Source organism: Oncorhynchus keta, unplaced genomic scaffold (assembly GCF_023373465.1).
Source record: "Oncorhynchus keta strain PuntledgeMale-10-30-2019 unplaced genomic scaffold, Oket_V2 Un_scaffold_5155_pilon_pilon, whole genome shotgun sequence".
Lineage (NCBI taxonomy): Eukaryota > Metazoa > Chordata > Actinopteri > Salmoniformes > Salmonidae > Oncorhynchus > Oncorhynchus keta.
The window spans coordinates 42,501-57,669 of NW_026290953.1; the positions used below are offsets into that span (position 1 = coordinate 42,501).

At 44.8% G+C, this 15,169-nt stretch overlaps 1 protein-coding gene and 2 long non-coding RNA genes across 4 annotated transcripts in view; 2 read left to right on the forward strand and 1 right to left on the reverse strand.

The window, feature by feature from the left end:
• The window catches only part of LOC127928954 (ubiquitin-like modifier-activating enzyme 6), a gene marked incomplete at its 5' end in the record, with an annotated part of 50,024 nt that extends 41,129 nt beyond the window's left edge, over positions 1-8,895 (forward strand). Inside the window, 4 exons of the mRNA XM_052516574.1 lie at positions 6,116-6,196; positions 8,263-8,391; positions 8,568-8,619; positions 8,817-8,895. Of these exons, the coding sequence (XP_052372534.1) occupies positions 6,116-6,196; positions 8,263-8,391; positions 8,568-8,619; positions 8,817-8,884 (330 nt within the window). The remainder of the gene's footprint in view (positions 1-6,115; positions 6,197-8,262; positions 8,392-8,567; positions 8,620-8,816) is intronic.
• LOC127928953 (uncharacterized) lies at positions 6,611-7,597 on the forward strand. 2 transcript variants are annotated; one of them, XR_008132981.1, is made up of 3 exons: positions 6,611-6,662; positions 6,833-6,872; positions 7,539-7,597. It is a non-coding gene; the product is annotated as an uncharacterized LOC127928953 (long non-coding RNA). The 2 variants fall into 2 exon arrangements; XR_008132980.1 differs by lacking the exon at positions 7,539-7,597 and adding an exon at positions 7,033-7,171.
• A 1,145-nt stretch (positions 8,896-10,040) lies between the features above and the next one.
• LOC127928949 (uncharacterized) lies at positions 10,041-13,103 on the reverse strand. Its single transcript, XR_008132972.1, has 3 exons — positions 12,927-13,103; positions 10,557-10,822; positions 10,041-10,111 (listed from the first exon to the last, which is right to left on the reverse strand). It is a non-coding gene; the product is annotated as an uncharacterized LOC127928949 (long non-coding RNA).
• Positions 13,104-15,169: the final 2,066 nt, after the last annotated feature.

Consider the following 15,169-nt stretch of genomic DNA (forward strand, 5'->3'; position numbering starts at 1 on the left):
AATCTAATTGGTTGTTATAGAACACACCATCCAATGGGACAAGGTGATAGGACTAATCTAATTGGTTGTTATAGAACACACCATCCAATGGGACAAGGTGATAGGACTAATCTAATTGGTTGTTATAGAACACACCATCCAATGGGACAAGGTGATAGGACTAATCTAATTGGTTGTTATAGAACACACCATCCAATGGGCACGGGACAAGGTGATAGGACTAATCTAATTGGTTGTTATAGAACACACCATCCAATGGGACAAGGTGATAGGACTAATCTAATTGGTTATAATATAGAACACACCATCCAATGGGACAAGGTGATAGGACTAATCTAATTGGTTATAATATAGAACACACCATCCAATGGGACAAGGTGATAGGACTAATCTAATTGGTTGTTATAGAACACACCATCCAATGGGACAAGGTGATAGGACTAATCTAATTGGTTGTTATAGAACACACCATCCAATGGGACAAGGTGATAGGACAATTGGTTATTATAGAACACACCATCCAATGGGACAAGGTGATAGGACTAATCTAATTGGTTGTTATAGAACACACCATCCAATGGGACAAGGTGATAGGACTAATCTAATTGGTTATAATATAGAACACACCATCCAATGGGACAAGGTGACAGGACTAATCTAATTGGTTGTTATAGAACACACCATCCAATGGGCACAGGACAAGGTGATAGGACTAATCTAATTGGTTGTTATAGAACACACCATCCAATGGGACAAGGTGATAGGACTAATCTAATTGGTTGTTATAGAACACACCATCCAATGGGCAAGGGACAAGGTGATAGGACTAATCTAATTGGTTGTTATAGAACACACCATCCAATGGGACAAGGTGATAGGACTAATCTAATTGGTTGTTATAGAACACACCATCCAATGGGACAAGGTGATAGGACTAATCTAATTGGTTGTTATAGAACACACCATCCAATGGGACAAGGTGATAGGACTAATCTAATTGGTTGTAATAGAACACACCATCCAATGGGACAAGGTGATAGGACTAATCTAATTGGTTATTATAGAACACACCATCCAATGGGACAAGGTGATAGGACTAATCTAATTGGTTATTATAGAACACACCATCCAATGGGACAAGGTGATAGGACTAATCTAATTGGTTGTTATAGAACACACCATCCAATGGGACAAGGTGATAGGACTAATCTAATTGGTTGTTATAGAACACACCATCCAATGGGACAAGGTGATAGGACTAATCTAATTGGTTGTTATAGAACACACCATCCAATGGGCAAGGGACAAGGTGATAGGACTAATCTAATTGGTTGTTATAGAACACACCATCCAATGGGACAAGGTGATAGGACTAATCTAATTGGTTGTTATAGAACACACCATCCAATGGGACAAGGTGATAGGACTAATCTAATTGGTTATAATATAGAACACACCATCCAATGGGACAAGGTGATAGGACTAATCTAATTGGTTATAATATAGAACACACCATCCAATGGGACAAGGTGACAGGACTAATCTAATTGGTTGTTATAGAACACACCATCCAATGGGACAAGGTGATAGGACTAATCTAATTGGTTGTTATAGAACACACCATCCAATGGGACAAGGTGATAGGACTAATCTAATTGGTTGTTATAGAACACACCATCCAATGGGACAAGGTGACAGGACTAATCTAATTGGTTGTTATAGAACACACCATCCAATGGGACAAGGTGATAGGACTAATCTAATTGGTTGTTATAGAACACACCATCCAATGGGACAAGGTGATAGGACTAATCTAATTGGTTGTTATAGAACACACCATCCAATGGGACAAGGTGATAGGACTAATCTAATTGGTTGTTATAGAACACACCATCCAATGGGACAAGGTGATAGGACTAATCTAATTGGTTGTTATAGAACACACCATCCAATGGGACAAGGTGATAGGACTAATCTAATTGGTTGTTATAGAACACACCATCCAATGGGACAAGGTGATAGGACTAATCTAATTGGTTGTTATAGAACACACCATCCAATGGGACAAGGTGATAGGACTAATCTAATTGGTTGTTATAGAACACACCATCCAATGGGACAAGGTGATAGGACTAATCTAATTGGTTGTTATAGAACACACCATCCAATGGGACAAGGTGATAGGACTAATCTAATTGGTTGTTATAGAACACACCATCCAATGGGACAAGGTGACAGGACTAATCTAATTGGTTATAATATAGAACACACCATCCAATGGGACAAGGTGACAGGACTAATCTAATTGGTTATAATATAGAACACACCATCCAATGGGACAAGGTGATAGGACTAATCTAATTGGTTGTTATAGAACACACCATCCAATGGGACAAGGTGATAGGACTAATCTAATTGGTTGTTATAGAACACACCATCCAATGGGACAAGGTGATAGGACTAATCTAATTGGTTGTTATAGAACACACCATCCAATGGGCACGGGACAAGGTGATAGGACTAATCTAACTGGTTGTTATAGAACACACCATCCAATGGGACAAGGTGATAGGACTAATCTAATTGGTTGTTATAGAACACACCATCCAATGGGACAAGGTGATAGGACTAATCTAATTGGTTGTTATAGAACACACCATCCAATGGGCACGGGACAAGGTGATAGGACTAATCTAACTGGTTGTTATAGAACACACCATCCAATGGGACAAGGTGATAGGACTAATCTAATTGGTTGTTATAGAACACACCATCCAATGGGACAAGGTGATAGGACTAATCTAATTGGTTGTTATAGAACACACCATCCAATGGGACAAGGTGATAGGACTAATCTAATTGGTTGTTATAGAACACACCATCCAATGGGACAAGGTGATAGGACTAATCTAATTGGTTATAATATAGAACACACCATCCAATGGGACAAGGTGATAGGACTAATCTAATTGGTATGAACACACCATTACAAGGAACAGGACATCTAATTGGTTGTTATAGAACACACCATCCAATGGGACAAGGTGACAGGACTAATCTAATTGGTTGTTATAGAACACACCATCCAATGGGACAAGGTGATAGGACTAATCTAATTGGTTGTTATAGAACACACCATCCAATGGGACAAGGTGACAGGACTAATCTAATTGGTTGTTATAGAACACACCATCCAATGGGACAAGGTGATAGGACTAATCTAATTGGTTATAATATAGAACACACCATCCAATGGGACAAGGTGATAGGACTAATCTAATTGGTTGTTATAGAACACACCATCCAATGGGACAAGGTGATAGGACTAATCTAATTGGTTATAATATAGAACACACCATCCAATGGGACAAGGTGACAGGACTAATCTAATTGGTTGTTATAGAACACACCATCCAATGGGACAAGGTGATAGGACTAATCTAATTGGTTGTTATAGAACACACCATCCAATGGGACAAGGTGACAGGACTAATCTAATTGGTTATAATATAGAACACACCATCCAATGGGACAAGGTGACAGGACTAATCTAATTGGTTGTTATAGAACACACCATCCAATGGGACAAGGTGATAGGACTAATCTAATTGGTTGTTATAGAACACACCATCCAATGGGACAAGGTGATAGGACTAATCTAATTGGTTGTAATATAGAACACACCATCCAATGGGACAAGGTGACAGGACTAATCTAATTGGTTATAATATAGAACACACCATCCAATGGGACAAGGTGACAGGACTAATCTAATTGGTTGTTATAGAACACACCATCCAATGGGACAAGGTGATAGGACTAATCTAATTGGTTATAATATAGAACACACCATCCAATGGGACAAGGTGACAGGACTAATCTAATTGGTTGTTATAGAACACACCATCCAATGGGACAAGGTGACAGGACTAATCTAATTGGTTGTTATAGAACACACCATCCAATGGGACAAGGTGATAGGACTAATCTAATTGGTTGTTATAGAACACACCATCCAATGGGACAAGGTGATAGGACTAATCTAATTGGTTGTTATAGAACACACCATCCAATGGGACAAGGTGATAGGACTAATCTAATTGGTTGTTATAGAACACACCATCCAATGGGACAAGGTGATAGGACTAATCTAATTGGTTATTATAGAACACACCATCCAATGGGACAAGGTGACAGGACTAATCAATTGGTTGTTATAGAACACACCATCCAATGGGACAAGGTGATAGGACTAATCTAATTGGTTGTTATAGAACACACCATCCAATGGGACAAGGTGATAGGACTAATCTAATTGGTTGTTATAGAACACACCATCCAATGGGACAAGGTGATAGGACTAATCTAATTGGTTGTTATAGAACACACCATCCAATGGGACAAGGTGACAGGACTAATCTAATTGGTTGTTATAGAACACACCATCCAATGGGACAAGGTGATAGGACTAATCTAATTGGTTGTTATAGAACACACCATCCAATGGGACAAGGTGATAGGACTAATCTAATTGGTTGTTATAGAACACACCATCCAATGGGACAAGGTGATAGGACTAATCTAATTGGTTGTCATAGAACACACCATCCAATGGGACAAGGTGACAGGACTAATCTAATTGGTTGTTATAGAACACACCATCCAATGGGACAAGGTGATAGGACTAATCTAATTGGTTATAATATAGAACACACCATCCAATGGGACAAGGTGACAGGACTAATCTAATTGGTTGTTATAGAACACACCATCCAATCGGACAAGGTGATAGGACTAATCTAATTGGTTGTTATAGAACACACCATCCAATGGGACAAGGTGACAGGACTAATCTAATTGGTTGTTATAGAACACACCATCCAATCGGACAAGGTGATAGGACTAATCTAATTGGTTGTTATAGAACACACCATCCAATGGGCAAGGGACAAGGTGATAGGACTAATCTAATTGGTTGTCATAGAACACACCATCCAATGGGACAAGGTGACAGGACTAATCTAATTGGTTGTTATAGAACACACCATCCAATCGGACAAGGTGATAGGACTAATCTAATTGGTTGTTATAGAACACACCATCCAATGGGCAAGGGACAAGGTGATAGGACTAATCTAATTGGTTGTTATAGAACACACCATCCAATGGGCAAGGGACAAGGTGATAGGACTAATCTAATTGGTTGTTATAGAACACACCATCCAATGGGACAAGGTGACAGGACTAATCTAATTGGTTGTTATAGAACACACCATCCAATGGGACAAGGTGATAGGACTAATCTAATTGGTTGTTATAGAACACACCATCCAATGGGACAAGGTGACAGGACTAATCTAATTGGTTGTTATAGAACACACCATCCAATGGGACAAGGTGATAGGACTAATATAACTGTGTTCCATTGTAATATGAAGGGTTGTAGAATATGTTGAGGACAACACCCTGAACACAGCTTCTACCCCCGAGCAATAAGACTGCTGAACAATTATTGAAATGGCCACTCTGACTATTTACATTTGTTTTTACACTGCTGCTCCTCACTGTTTATTATCACTTTCCCCCTAACAACATGTACAAATTACCTCGACTAACCCGTACCCCTGCACGTTGATTCTGTACCGGTACCCCCTGTATACAGCCTCGTTTGCTTTAGTTCATTTAGTAAATATTTTCTTAATTTTATTTCTATTTCTTATTTCTATTTAAATATTACATGATAACATATTTGGCGCACGTGACAAATAACATTTTATTTGATTTAGATTTGCTCTCTCTCCTCTTTCTCTCTCTCCCTCTCTCCCTTTCTGTCTCTCTCTCTCCCTCTCTCTCTTTCTCTCCCTCTCTCTCTTTCTGTCTCTCTGTCTCTCTCTCTCTGTCTCTCTCTTTCTCTCTCCTCTCTCTCTCTCTTTCTGTCTCTCTCACTCCCTCTCTCTCTTTCTGTCTCTCTCTTTCTCTCTCCTCTCTCTCTCTCTTTCTGTCTCTCTCACTCTTTCTCTCTCTCTCCTCTCTCTCTCTTTCTGTCTCTCTCACTCTCTCTCCCTCTTTCTGTCTCTCTCTCTTTCTGTCTCTCTCACTCTCTCTCTGTCTGTAGTTTGAGAGTGCGTTTGCCCACAAGCCCACCATCTATAATATGTTCTGGCAGACCCACTCCTCTGCAGAAGCCGTGCTACAGGTAGGACCAGCTTCTTCTCATGACTCGGGTCGCAAAGTTCCCATAACTTTCCCGAAATGTTCAGCTTTTTCCAGAAATCCTGGTAAACTAACACTGAGGTGTGGGACAGACAGTAACAGACAGTAAATTAACACTGAGGTGTGGGACAGACAGTAACAGACAGTAAATTAACACTGAGGTGTGGGACATACAGTAACAGACAGTAAATTAACACTGAGGTGTGGGACAGACAGTAACAGACAGTAAATTAACACCGAGGTGTGGGACAGACAGTAACAGACAGTAACAATGGGACAGACAGTAACAGACAGTAAATTAACACTGAGGTGTGGGACAGACAGTAAATTAACACTGAGGTGTGGGACAGACAGTAACAGGCAGTAAATTAACACTGAGGTGTGGGACAGACAGTAACAGACAGTACATTAACACTGAGGTGTGGGACAGACAGTAAATTAACACTGAGGTGTGGGACAGACAGTAAATTAACACTGAGGTGTGGGACAGACAGTAAATTAACACTGAGGTGTGGGACAGACAGTAACAGACAGTAAATTAACACTGAGGTGTGGGACAGACAGTAAATTAACACTGAGGTGTGGGATAGACAGTAACAGACAGTACATTAACACTGAGGTGTGGGACAGACAGTAACAGGCAGTAAATTAACACTGAGGTGTGGGATAGACAGTAACAGACAGTAAATTAACACTGAGGTGTGGGACAGACAGTAACAGACAGTACATTAACACTTAGGTGTGGGACAGACAGTAACAGACAGTAAATTAACACTGAGGTGTGGGACAGACAGTAACAGACAGTACATTAACACTGAGGTGTGGGACAGACAGTAACAGACAGTAAATTAACACTGAGGTGTGGGACAGACAGTAACAGACAGTAAATTAACACTGAGGTGTGGGACAGACAGTAACAGACAGTACATTAACACTGAGGTGTGGGACAGACAGTAACAGTAAATTAACACTGAGTAACAGACAGTAAATTAACACTGATGGGACAGACAGTAACAGACAGTAAATTAACACTGAGGTGTGGGACAGACAGTAACAGACAGTAAATTAACACTGAGGTGTGGGACAGACAGTAACAGACAGTAAATTAACACTGAGGTGTGGGACAGACAGTAACAGACAGTAAATTAACACTGAGGTGTGGGACAGACAGTAACAGACAGTACATTAACACTGAGGTGTGGACAGACAGTAACAGACAGTAAATTAACACTGAGGTGTGGGACAGACAGTAACAGACAGTAAATTAACACTGAGGTGTGGGACAGACAGGGACAGACAGTAACAGACAGTAAATTAACACTGAGGTGTGGGACAGACAGTAACAGACAGTAAATTAACACTGAGGTGTGGGACAGACAGTAACAGACAGTAAATTAACACTGAGGTTTGGGACAGACAGTAAATTAACACTGAGGAGTGGGACAGACAGTAACAGACAGTAAATTAACACTGAGGAGTGGGACAGACGGTAACAGACAGTAAATTAACACTGAGGTGTGGGACAGACAGTAACAGACAGTAAATTAACACTGAGGTGTGGGACAGACAGTAACAGACAGTAAATTAACACTGAGGTGTGGGACAGACAGTAACAGACAGTAAATTAACACTGAGGTGTGGGACAGACAGTAACAGACAGTAAATTAACACTGAGGTGTGGGACAGACAGTAACAGACAGTAAATTAACACTGAGGTGTGGGACAGACAGTAACAGACAGTAACAGACAGTAAATTAACACTGAGGTGTGGGACAGACAGTAACAGACAGTAAATTAACACTGAGGTGTGGGACAGACAGTAACAGACAGTAAATTAACACTGAGGTGTGGGACAGACAGTAACAGACAGTAAATAACACTAACAGACAGTAACAGACAGTAAATTAACACTGAGGTGTGGGACAGACAGTAACAGACAGTAAATTAACACTGAGGTGTGGGACAGACAGTAACAGACAGTGTGTGTGTGTCTCTGTGTGTGTGTGTGTCTTTGTGTGTGTGTCTCTGTGTGTGTGTGTGTGTGTGTAGAGGATGCAGCAGAGGGAGACTCTGGAGGGGGCGTTCCAGGTTGTCAAGTTGCTGAGTCGACGGCCCAGCCAATGGGAACACTGTATCATTCTGGCACGCCTCAAATTCGACAAGTACTTCAAGAGAAAGGTAAGGTTACTCCCCACCCCCCCCCACACACACACACACTGACAGCAGACACACACACACACTGACAGCAGACACACACACACACTGACAGCAGACACACACACACAAACACACACTGACAGCAGACACACACACACCATAAACTTGTGTGTGTGTGTGTGTGTGTTCTCATATAGGCTCTCCAGCTGCTACACTCCTTTCCTCTGGACACTCGGTTAAAGGACGGCAGTGAGTATCTCTCTCTCTGTTGATCTTTTAGTATCTTTGATCTAACAAACAAAGAGCTTTTAGCACCTTTATGTCTATAGATAACCTGTTGCTGTCAATCCACACACAAAACAAAGAGCTTTTAGCACCTTTATGTCTATAGATAACCTGTTGCCATGATATTGTCCTGTCTTCGCATCTCTGTCCTTGTTCTGCAGGTTTATTCTGGCAGTCACCTAAACGACCCCCGTCTCCCATAGAGTTTGACCTGAAGGACTCACTGTGAGTAGACCAACGATGCTAGCTATGCTGGTAGCTATACTAATTATTCTAGCTATAGATAACTGCTAGCTATACTAGTTATATCTAGCTATACTGCTAGCTACGCTACTAGTATACTGCTAGCTATACTAGTTATACTTCTAGCTATACTGTAGCTACGTCAATCTGCTAGCTATACTAGCAATACTGAACCTCGGCAAGACGGAGCTGCTCTTCTCCCGGGGAAGGTATCTTTCCATGATCTATCACGGTTGATAACCCATTGTGTCAATCCTCCCAGAGCGCAAGAACCTTGGCTTCCTGGACAACACCCTGTGTCTATAGATAACCTGTGGCCCATGATATTGTAGGTTCTGCTCTACAACATCCGCAGATTACTGGATTACTGGATTCTGCAACTCGCTGTTGGCTATTCTGTGCCATTAGTCCCTACAACTCATCCAGAACGCCGCAGCCCCCTGGTCTCAGCCTTAGAGTTCTGACCTGAAGGACTCCACTGGCTAGACAGTTGAACTCGCATGCTACAAGACCATGGTACTAGCTATACTGCTGAGGGGAAGCTCATACCTCCAGCTCTGATGATAGCCCTACAATTAATCAAGGGCACTGCGTTCATCCACCTCTGGCCTGCTCGCTCCCTACCACTGAGGAAGTACAGTTCCCGCTCAGCCCATCAAAACTGTTCGCTGCTCTGCCCCCAATGGTGGAACAAACTCCCTCTACGCCATACAGCGGAGCAATCACCACCTCCGGAGACACCTGAAACCCCACCTCTTTAATTAGGAATACCTAGGCTATACTAATCCTTTATTCTAAAAGATTTAGATGCACTATTGCTATGGCTGTTCCACTATGTCTAAGCTGAATACTATTTGTAAGTGCTGCTAAGAGCTATACTAAATGCTAAATGTAAATGTAAAATGCTAGCTATACTAGCTATTCTAGCTATACTAGCTATGCTGCTAGATATCCTAGCTATCCTAGCTATACTGCTAGCTATACTAGCTATGCTGCTAGCTATCCTAGCTATACGAGCTATACTGCTAGCTATACTAGCTATGCTGCTAGCTATACTGCTAGCTATACTAGCTTTACTAGCTATACTGCTAGCTATGCTGCTAGCTATACTAGCTATGCTGCGAGCTATACTGCTAGCTATGCTGCTAGCTATACTGCTCTAACCACTAGACTACCTGCCGCCCCGAGAACCATCTAATGAGTGACCCCTGACCTGTTGGTGACCCCTGCTCTACAGCCCTCTCTAGATTGACCTGTTGGTGACCCATGCTCTACAGCCCTCTCTAGATTGACCTGTTGGTGACCCCTGACCTGTTGGTGACCCCTGCTCTACAGCCCTCTCTAGATTGACCTGTTAGTGACCCCTGCTCTACACCTCTCTCTAGATTGACCTGTTGGTGACCCCTGCTCTACACCTCTCTCTAGATTGACCTGTTGGTGACCCTGCTCTACACCTCTCTCTAGATTGACCTGTTGGTGACCCCTGCTCTACAGCCCTCTCTAGATTGACCTGTTGGTGACCCCTGACTCTAGATTGACCTGTTGGTGACCCCTGCTCTACACCTCTCTCTAGATTGACCTGTTGGTGACCCCTGCTCTACACCTCTCTCTAGATTGACCTGTTGGTGACCCCTGCTCTACACCCTCTCTAGATTGACCTGTTGGTGACCCCTGCTCTACAGCCCTCTCTAGATTGACCTGTTGGTGACCCCTGCTCTACACCTCTCTCTAGATTGACCTGTTGGTGACCCCTGCTCTACACCTCTCTCTAGATTGACCTGTTGGTGACCCCTGCTCTACACCTCTCTCTAGATTGACCTGTTGGTGACCCCTGCTCTACACCTCTCTCTAGATTGACCTGTTGGTGACCCCTGCTCTACACCTCTCTCTAGATTGACCTGTTGGTGACCCCTGCTCTACAGCCCTCTCTAGATTGACCTGTTGGTGACCCCTGCTCTACACCTCTCTCTAGATTGACCTGTTGGTGACCCCTGCTCTACACCTCTCTCTAGATTGACCTGTTGGTGACCCCTGCTCTACACCTCTCTCTAGATTGACCTGTTGGTGACCCCTGCTCTACACCTCTCTCTAGATTGACCTGTTGGTGACCCCTGACCTGTTGGTGACCCCTGCTCTACAGCCCTCTCTAGATTGACCTGTTGGTGACCCCTGCTCTACACCCTCTCTAGATTGACCTGTTGGTGACCCCTGCTCTACACCTCTCTAGATTGACCTGTTGGTGACCCCTGCTCTACACCTCTCTAGATTGACCTGTTGGTGACCCCTGCTCTACACCTCTCTCTAGATTGATTGCTCTACACCTAGATTGACCTGTTGGTGACCCCTGCTCTACAGCCTTCTCTAGATTGACCTGTTGGTGACCCCTGCTCTACACCCTCTCTAGATTGACCTGTTGGTGACCCCTGCTCTACACTCTCTAGATTGACCTGTTGTTGACCCCTGCTCTACAGCCCTCTCTAGATTGACCTGTTGTTGACCCCTGACCTGTTGGTGACCCCTGCTCTACACCCCTCTAGATTGACCTGTTGGTGACCCTGCTCTACACTCTCTAGATTGACCTGTTGGTGACCCCTGCTCTACACCTCTCTCTAGATTGACCTGTTGGTGACCCCTGACCTGTTGGTGACCCCTGCTCTACAGCCCTCTCTAGATTGACCTGTTGGTGACCCCTGACCTGTTGGTGACCCCTGCTCTACAGCCCTCTCTAGATTGACCTGTTGGTGACCCTGCTCTACACCTCTCTAGATTGACCTGTTGGTGACCCCTGCTCTACACCTCTCTAGATTGACCTGGTGACCCCTGCTCTACACCCTCTAGATTGACGTGTTGGTGACCCTGCTCTACACCTCCTCTAGATTGACCTGTTGGTGACCCCTGATCTACACCTCTCTCTAGATTGACCTGTTGGTGACCCCTGCTCTACACTCTAGATTGACCTGTTAGTGACCCCTGCTCTACACCTCTCTAGATTGACCTGTTGGTGACCCTGCTCTACACCTCTCTAGATTGACCTGTTGGTGACCCCTGACCTGTTGGTGACCCCTGCTCTACAGCCCTCTCTAGATTGACCTGTTGGTGACCCCTGCTCACACCTCTCTCTAGATTGACCTGTTGGTGACCCCTGCTCTACACCTCTCTCTAGATTGACCTGTTGGTGACCCCTGCTCTACACCTCTCTCTAGATTGACCTGTTGGTGACCCCTGCTCTACACCTCTCTCTAGATTGACCTGTTGGTGACCCCTGCTCTCTCTAGATTGACCTGTTGGTGACCCTGCTCTACAGCCCTCTCTAGATTGACCTGTTGGTGACCCCTGCTCTACACCTCTCTCTAGATTGACCTGTTGGTGACCCTGCTCTACACCCTCTCTAGATTGACCTGTTGTTGACCCCTGCTCTACAGCCCTCTCTAGATTGACCTGTTGGTGACCCCTGACCTGTTGGTGACCCCTGCTCTACACCCTCTCTAGATTGACCTGTTGGTGACCCCTGCTCTACACCTCTCTAGATTGACCTGTTGGTGACCCCTGCTCTACACCTCTAGATTGACCTGGTGATTGACCTGTTGGTGACCCCTGCTCTACAGCCTCTCTAGATTGACCTGTTGGTGACCCCCTGACCTGTTGGTGACCCCTGCTCTACAGCCCCTCTAGATTGACCTGTTGGTGACCCCTGCTCTACACCTCCCTCTAGATTGACCTGTTGGTGACCCCTGCTCTACAGCCCTCTCTAGATTGACCTGTTGGTGACCCCTGCTCTACACCTCTCTCTAGATTGACCTGTTGGTGACCCCTGCTCTACACCTCTCTCTAGATTGACCTGTTGGTGACCCCTGCTCTACACTTCTCTCTAGATTGACCTGTTGGTGACCCCTGACCTACAGTGACCCCTGCTCTACACCTCTCTAGATTGACCTGTTGGTGACCCCTGCTCTCTCTAGATTGACCTGTTGGTGACCCCTGCCTCTACACCTCTCTAGATTGACCTGTTGGTGACCCCTGCTCTACACCTCTCTAGATTGACCTGTTAGTGACCCCTGCTCTACAGCCCTCTCTAGATTGACCTGTTGGTGACCCCTGCTCTACACCTCTCTCTAGATTGACCTGTTGGTGACCCCTGCTCTACACCTCTCTCTAGATTGACCTGTTGGTGACCCCTGCTCTACACCTCTCTCTAGATTGACCTGTTAGTGACCCCTGATCTACAGCCCTCTAGATTGACCTGTTGGTGACCCTGCTCTACAGCCCTCTCTAGATTGACCTGTTGGTGACCCATGCTCTACAGCCCTCTCTAGATTGACCTGTTGGTGACCCCTGCTCTACAGCCCTCTCTAGATTGACCTGTTGGTGACCCTGCTCTACACCTCTCTCTAGATTGACCTGTTGTTGACCCCTGCTCTACACCTCTCTCTAGATTGACCTGTTGGTGACCCCTGCTCTACACCTCTCTAGATTGACCTGTTGGTGACCCCTGCTCTACACCTCTCTCTAGATTGACCTGTTGGTGACCCCTGCTCTACACCTCTCTCTAGATTGACCTGTTGTTGACCCCTGCTCTACACCTAGATTGACCTGTTAGTGACCCCTGATCTACACCTCTCTCTAGATTGACCTGTTGGTGACCCCTGCTCTACACCTCTCTCTAGATTGACCTGTTAGTGACCCCCTGACCTCTCTAGATTGACCTGTTGGTGACCCCTGCTCTAGATTGACCTGTTAGTGACCCCTGATCTCTCTCTCTAGATTGACCTGTTGTTGACCCCTGCTCTACACCTCTCTCTAGATTGACCTGTTGGTGACCCCTGCTCTACAGCCCCTCTAGATTGACCTGTTGGTGACCCCTGCTCTACACCTCTCTCTAGATTGACCTGTTGTTGACCCCTGCTCTACACCTCTCTCTAGATTGACCTGTTGGTGACCCCTGCTCTACACCTCTCTCTAGATTGACCTGTTGGTGACCCCTGACCTGTTGGTGACCCCTGCTCTACACCTCTCTCTAGATTGACCTGTTAGTGACCCCTGCTCTACACCCTCTCTAGATTGACCTGTTGGTGACCCCTGCTCTACACCTCTCTCTAGATTGACCTGTTGGTGACCCCTGCTCTACACCTCTCTAGATTGACCTGTTGGTGACTCCCTGCTCTACAGCCCTCTCTAGATTGACCTGTTAGTGACCCCCTCTACACCCCTCTCTAGATTGACCTGTTGGTGACCCTGCTCCACCTCTTCTAGATTGACCTGTTGGTGACCCCTTCTACACCTCTCTCTAGATTGACCTGTTGGTTTCTCTACACTCTCTAGATTGACCTGTTGGTGACCCTGCTCTACACTCTCTCTAGTTTGACCTGTTGGTGACCCTGCTCTACACCTCTCTAGATTGACCTGTTGGTGACCCCTGCTCTACACCTCTCTCTAGATTGACCTGTTGGTGACCCCTGCTCTGGCCCCTCTCTAGATTGACCTGTTGGTGACCCCTGCTCTACAGCCCTCTCTAGATTGACCTGTTGGTGACCCCTGCTCTACACCTCTCTAGATTGACCTGTTAGTGACCCCTGCTCTACACCTCTCTAGATTGACCTGTTGGTGACCCTGCTCTACACTCTCTAGATTGACCTGTTGGTGACCCCTGCTCTATAGCCCACTCTAGATTGACCTGACCCCTGACCTGACCCCTGATCTACAGCCTTCTCTAGATTGACCTGTTGTTGACCCCTGATCTGATCTACAGCCTTCTCTAGATTGACCTGTTGGTGACCCCTGACCTGTTGGTGACCTCCCATTTTCTCCCCTTCTTTTCGTTATTTCTAACTCTCATTTCCCTCTGTTTATATCAGTTTTATCTGAGCGCAGCTCGGCTATGCTGATCTATCATCCCTTTCAGAGAATACACACCACACACACACACACACACACACACACACACACACACACACACACACACACACACACACACACACACACACACACACACATCTCTCTATATCTCTATGTCCCTATATATATCTCTGACTATCTCTCTATTTCACTATCTTACCATTTCAGTATCTCTCTATTTCACTGTCTCTCTATATCATTATCTCTCTATCACTATCTCTCTTTCAATATCTCTCTTTCACTCTCTCTATTTCAATATATCTCTCTCTTTCAGTATCTCTATTTCACTGTCTCTCTGTATCAGTATCTCTCTATCACTATCTCTCTTTCAATATCTCTCTTTCACTCTCTCTATTTCAATATATCTCTCTCTTTCAAT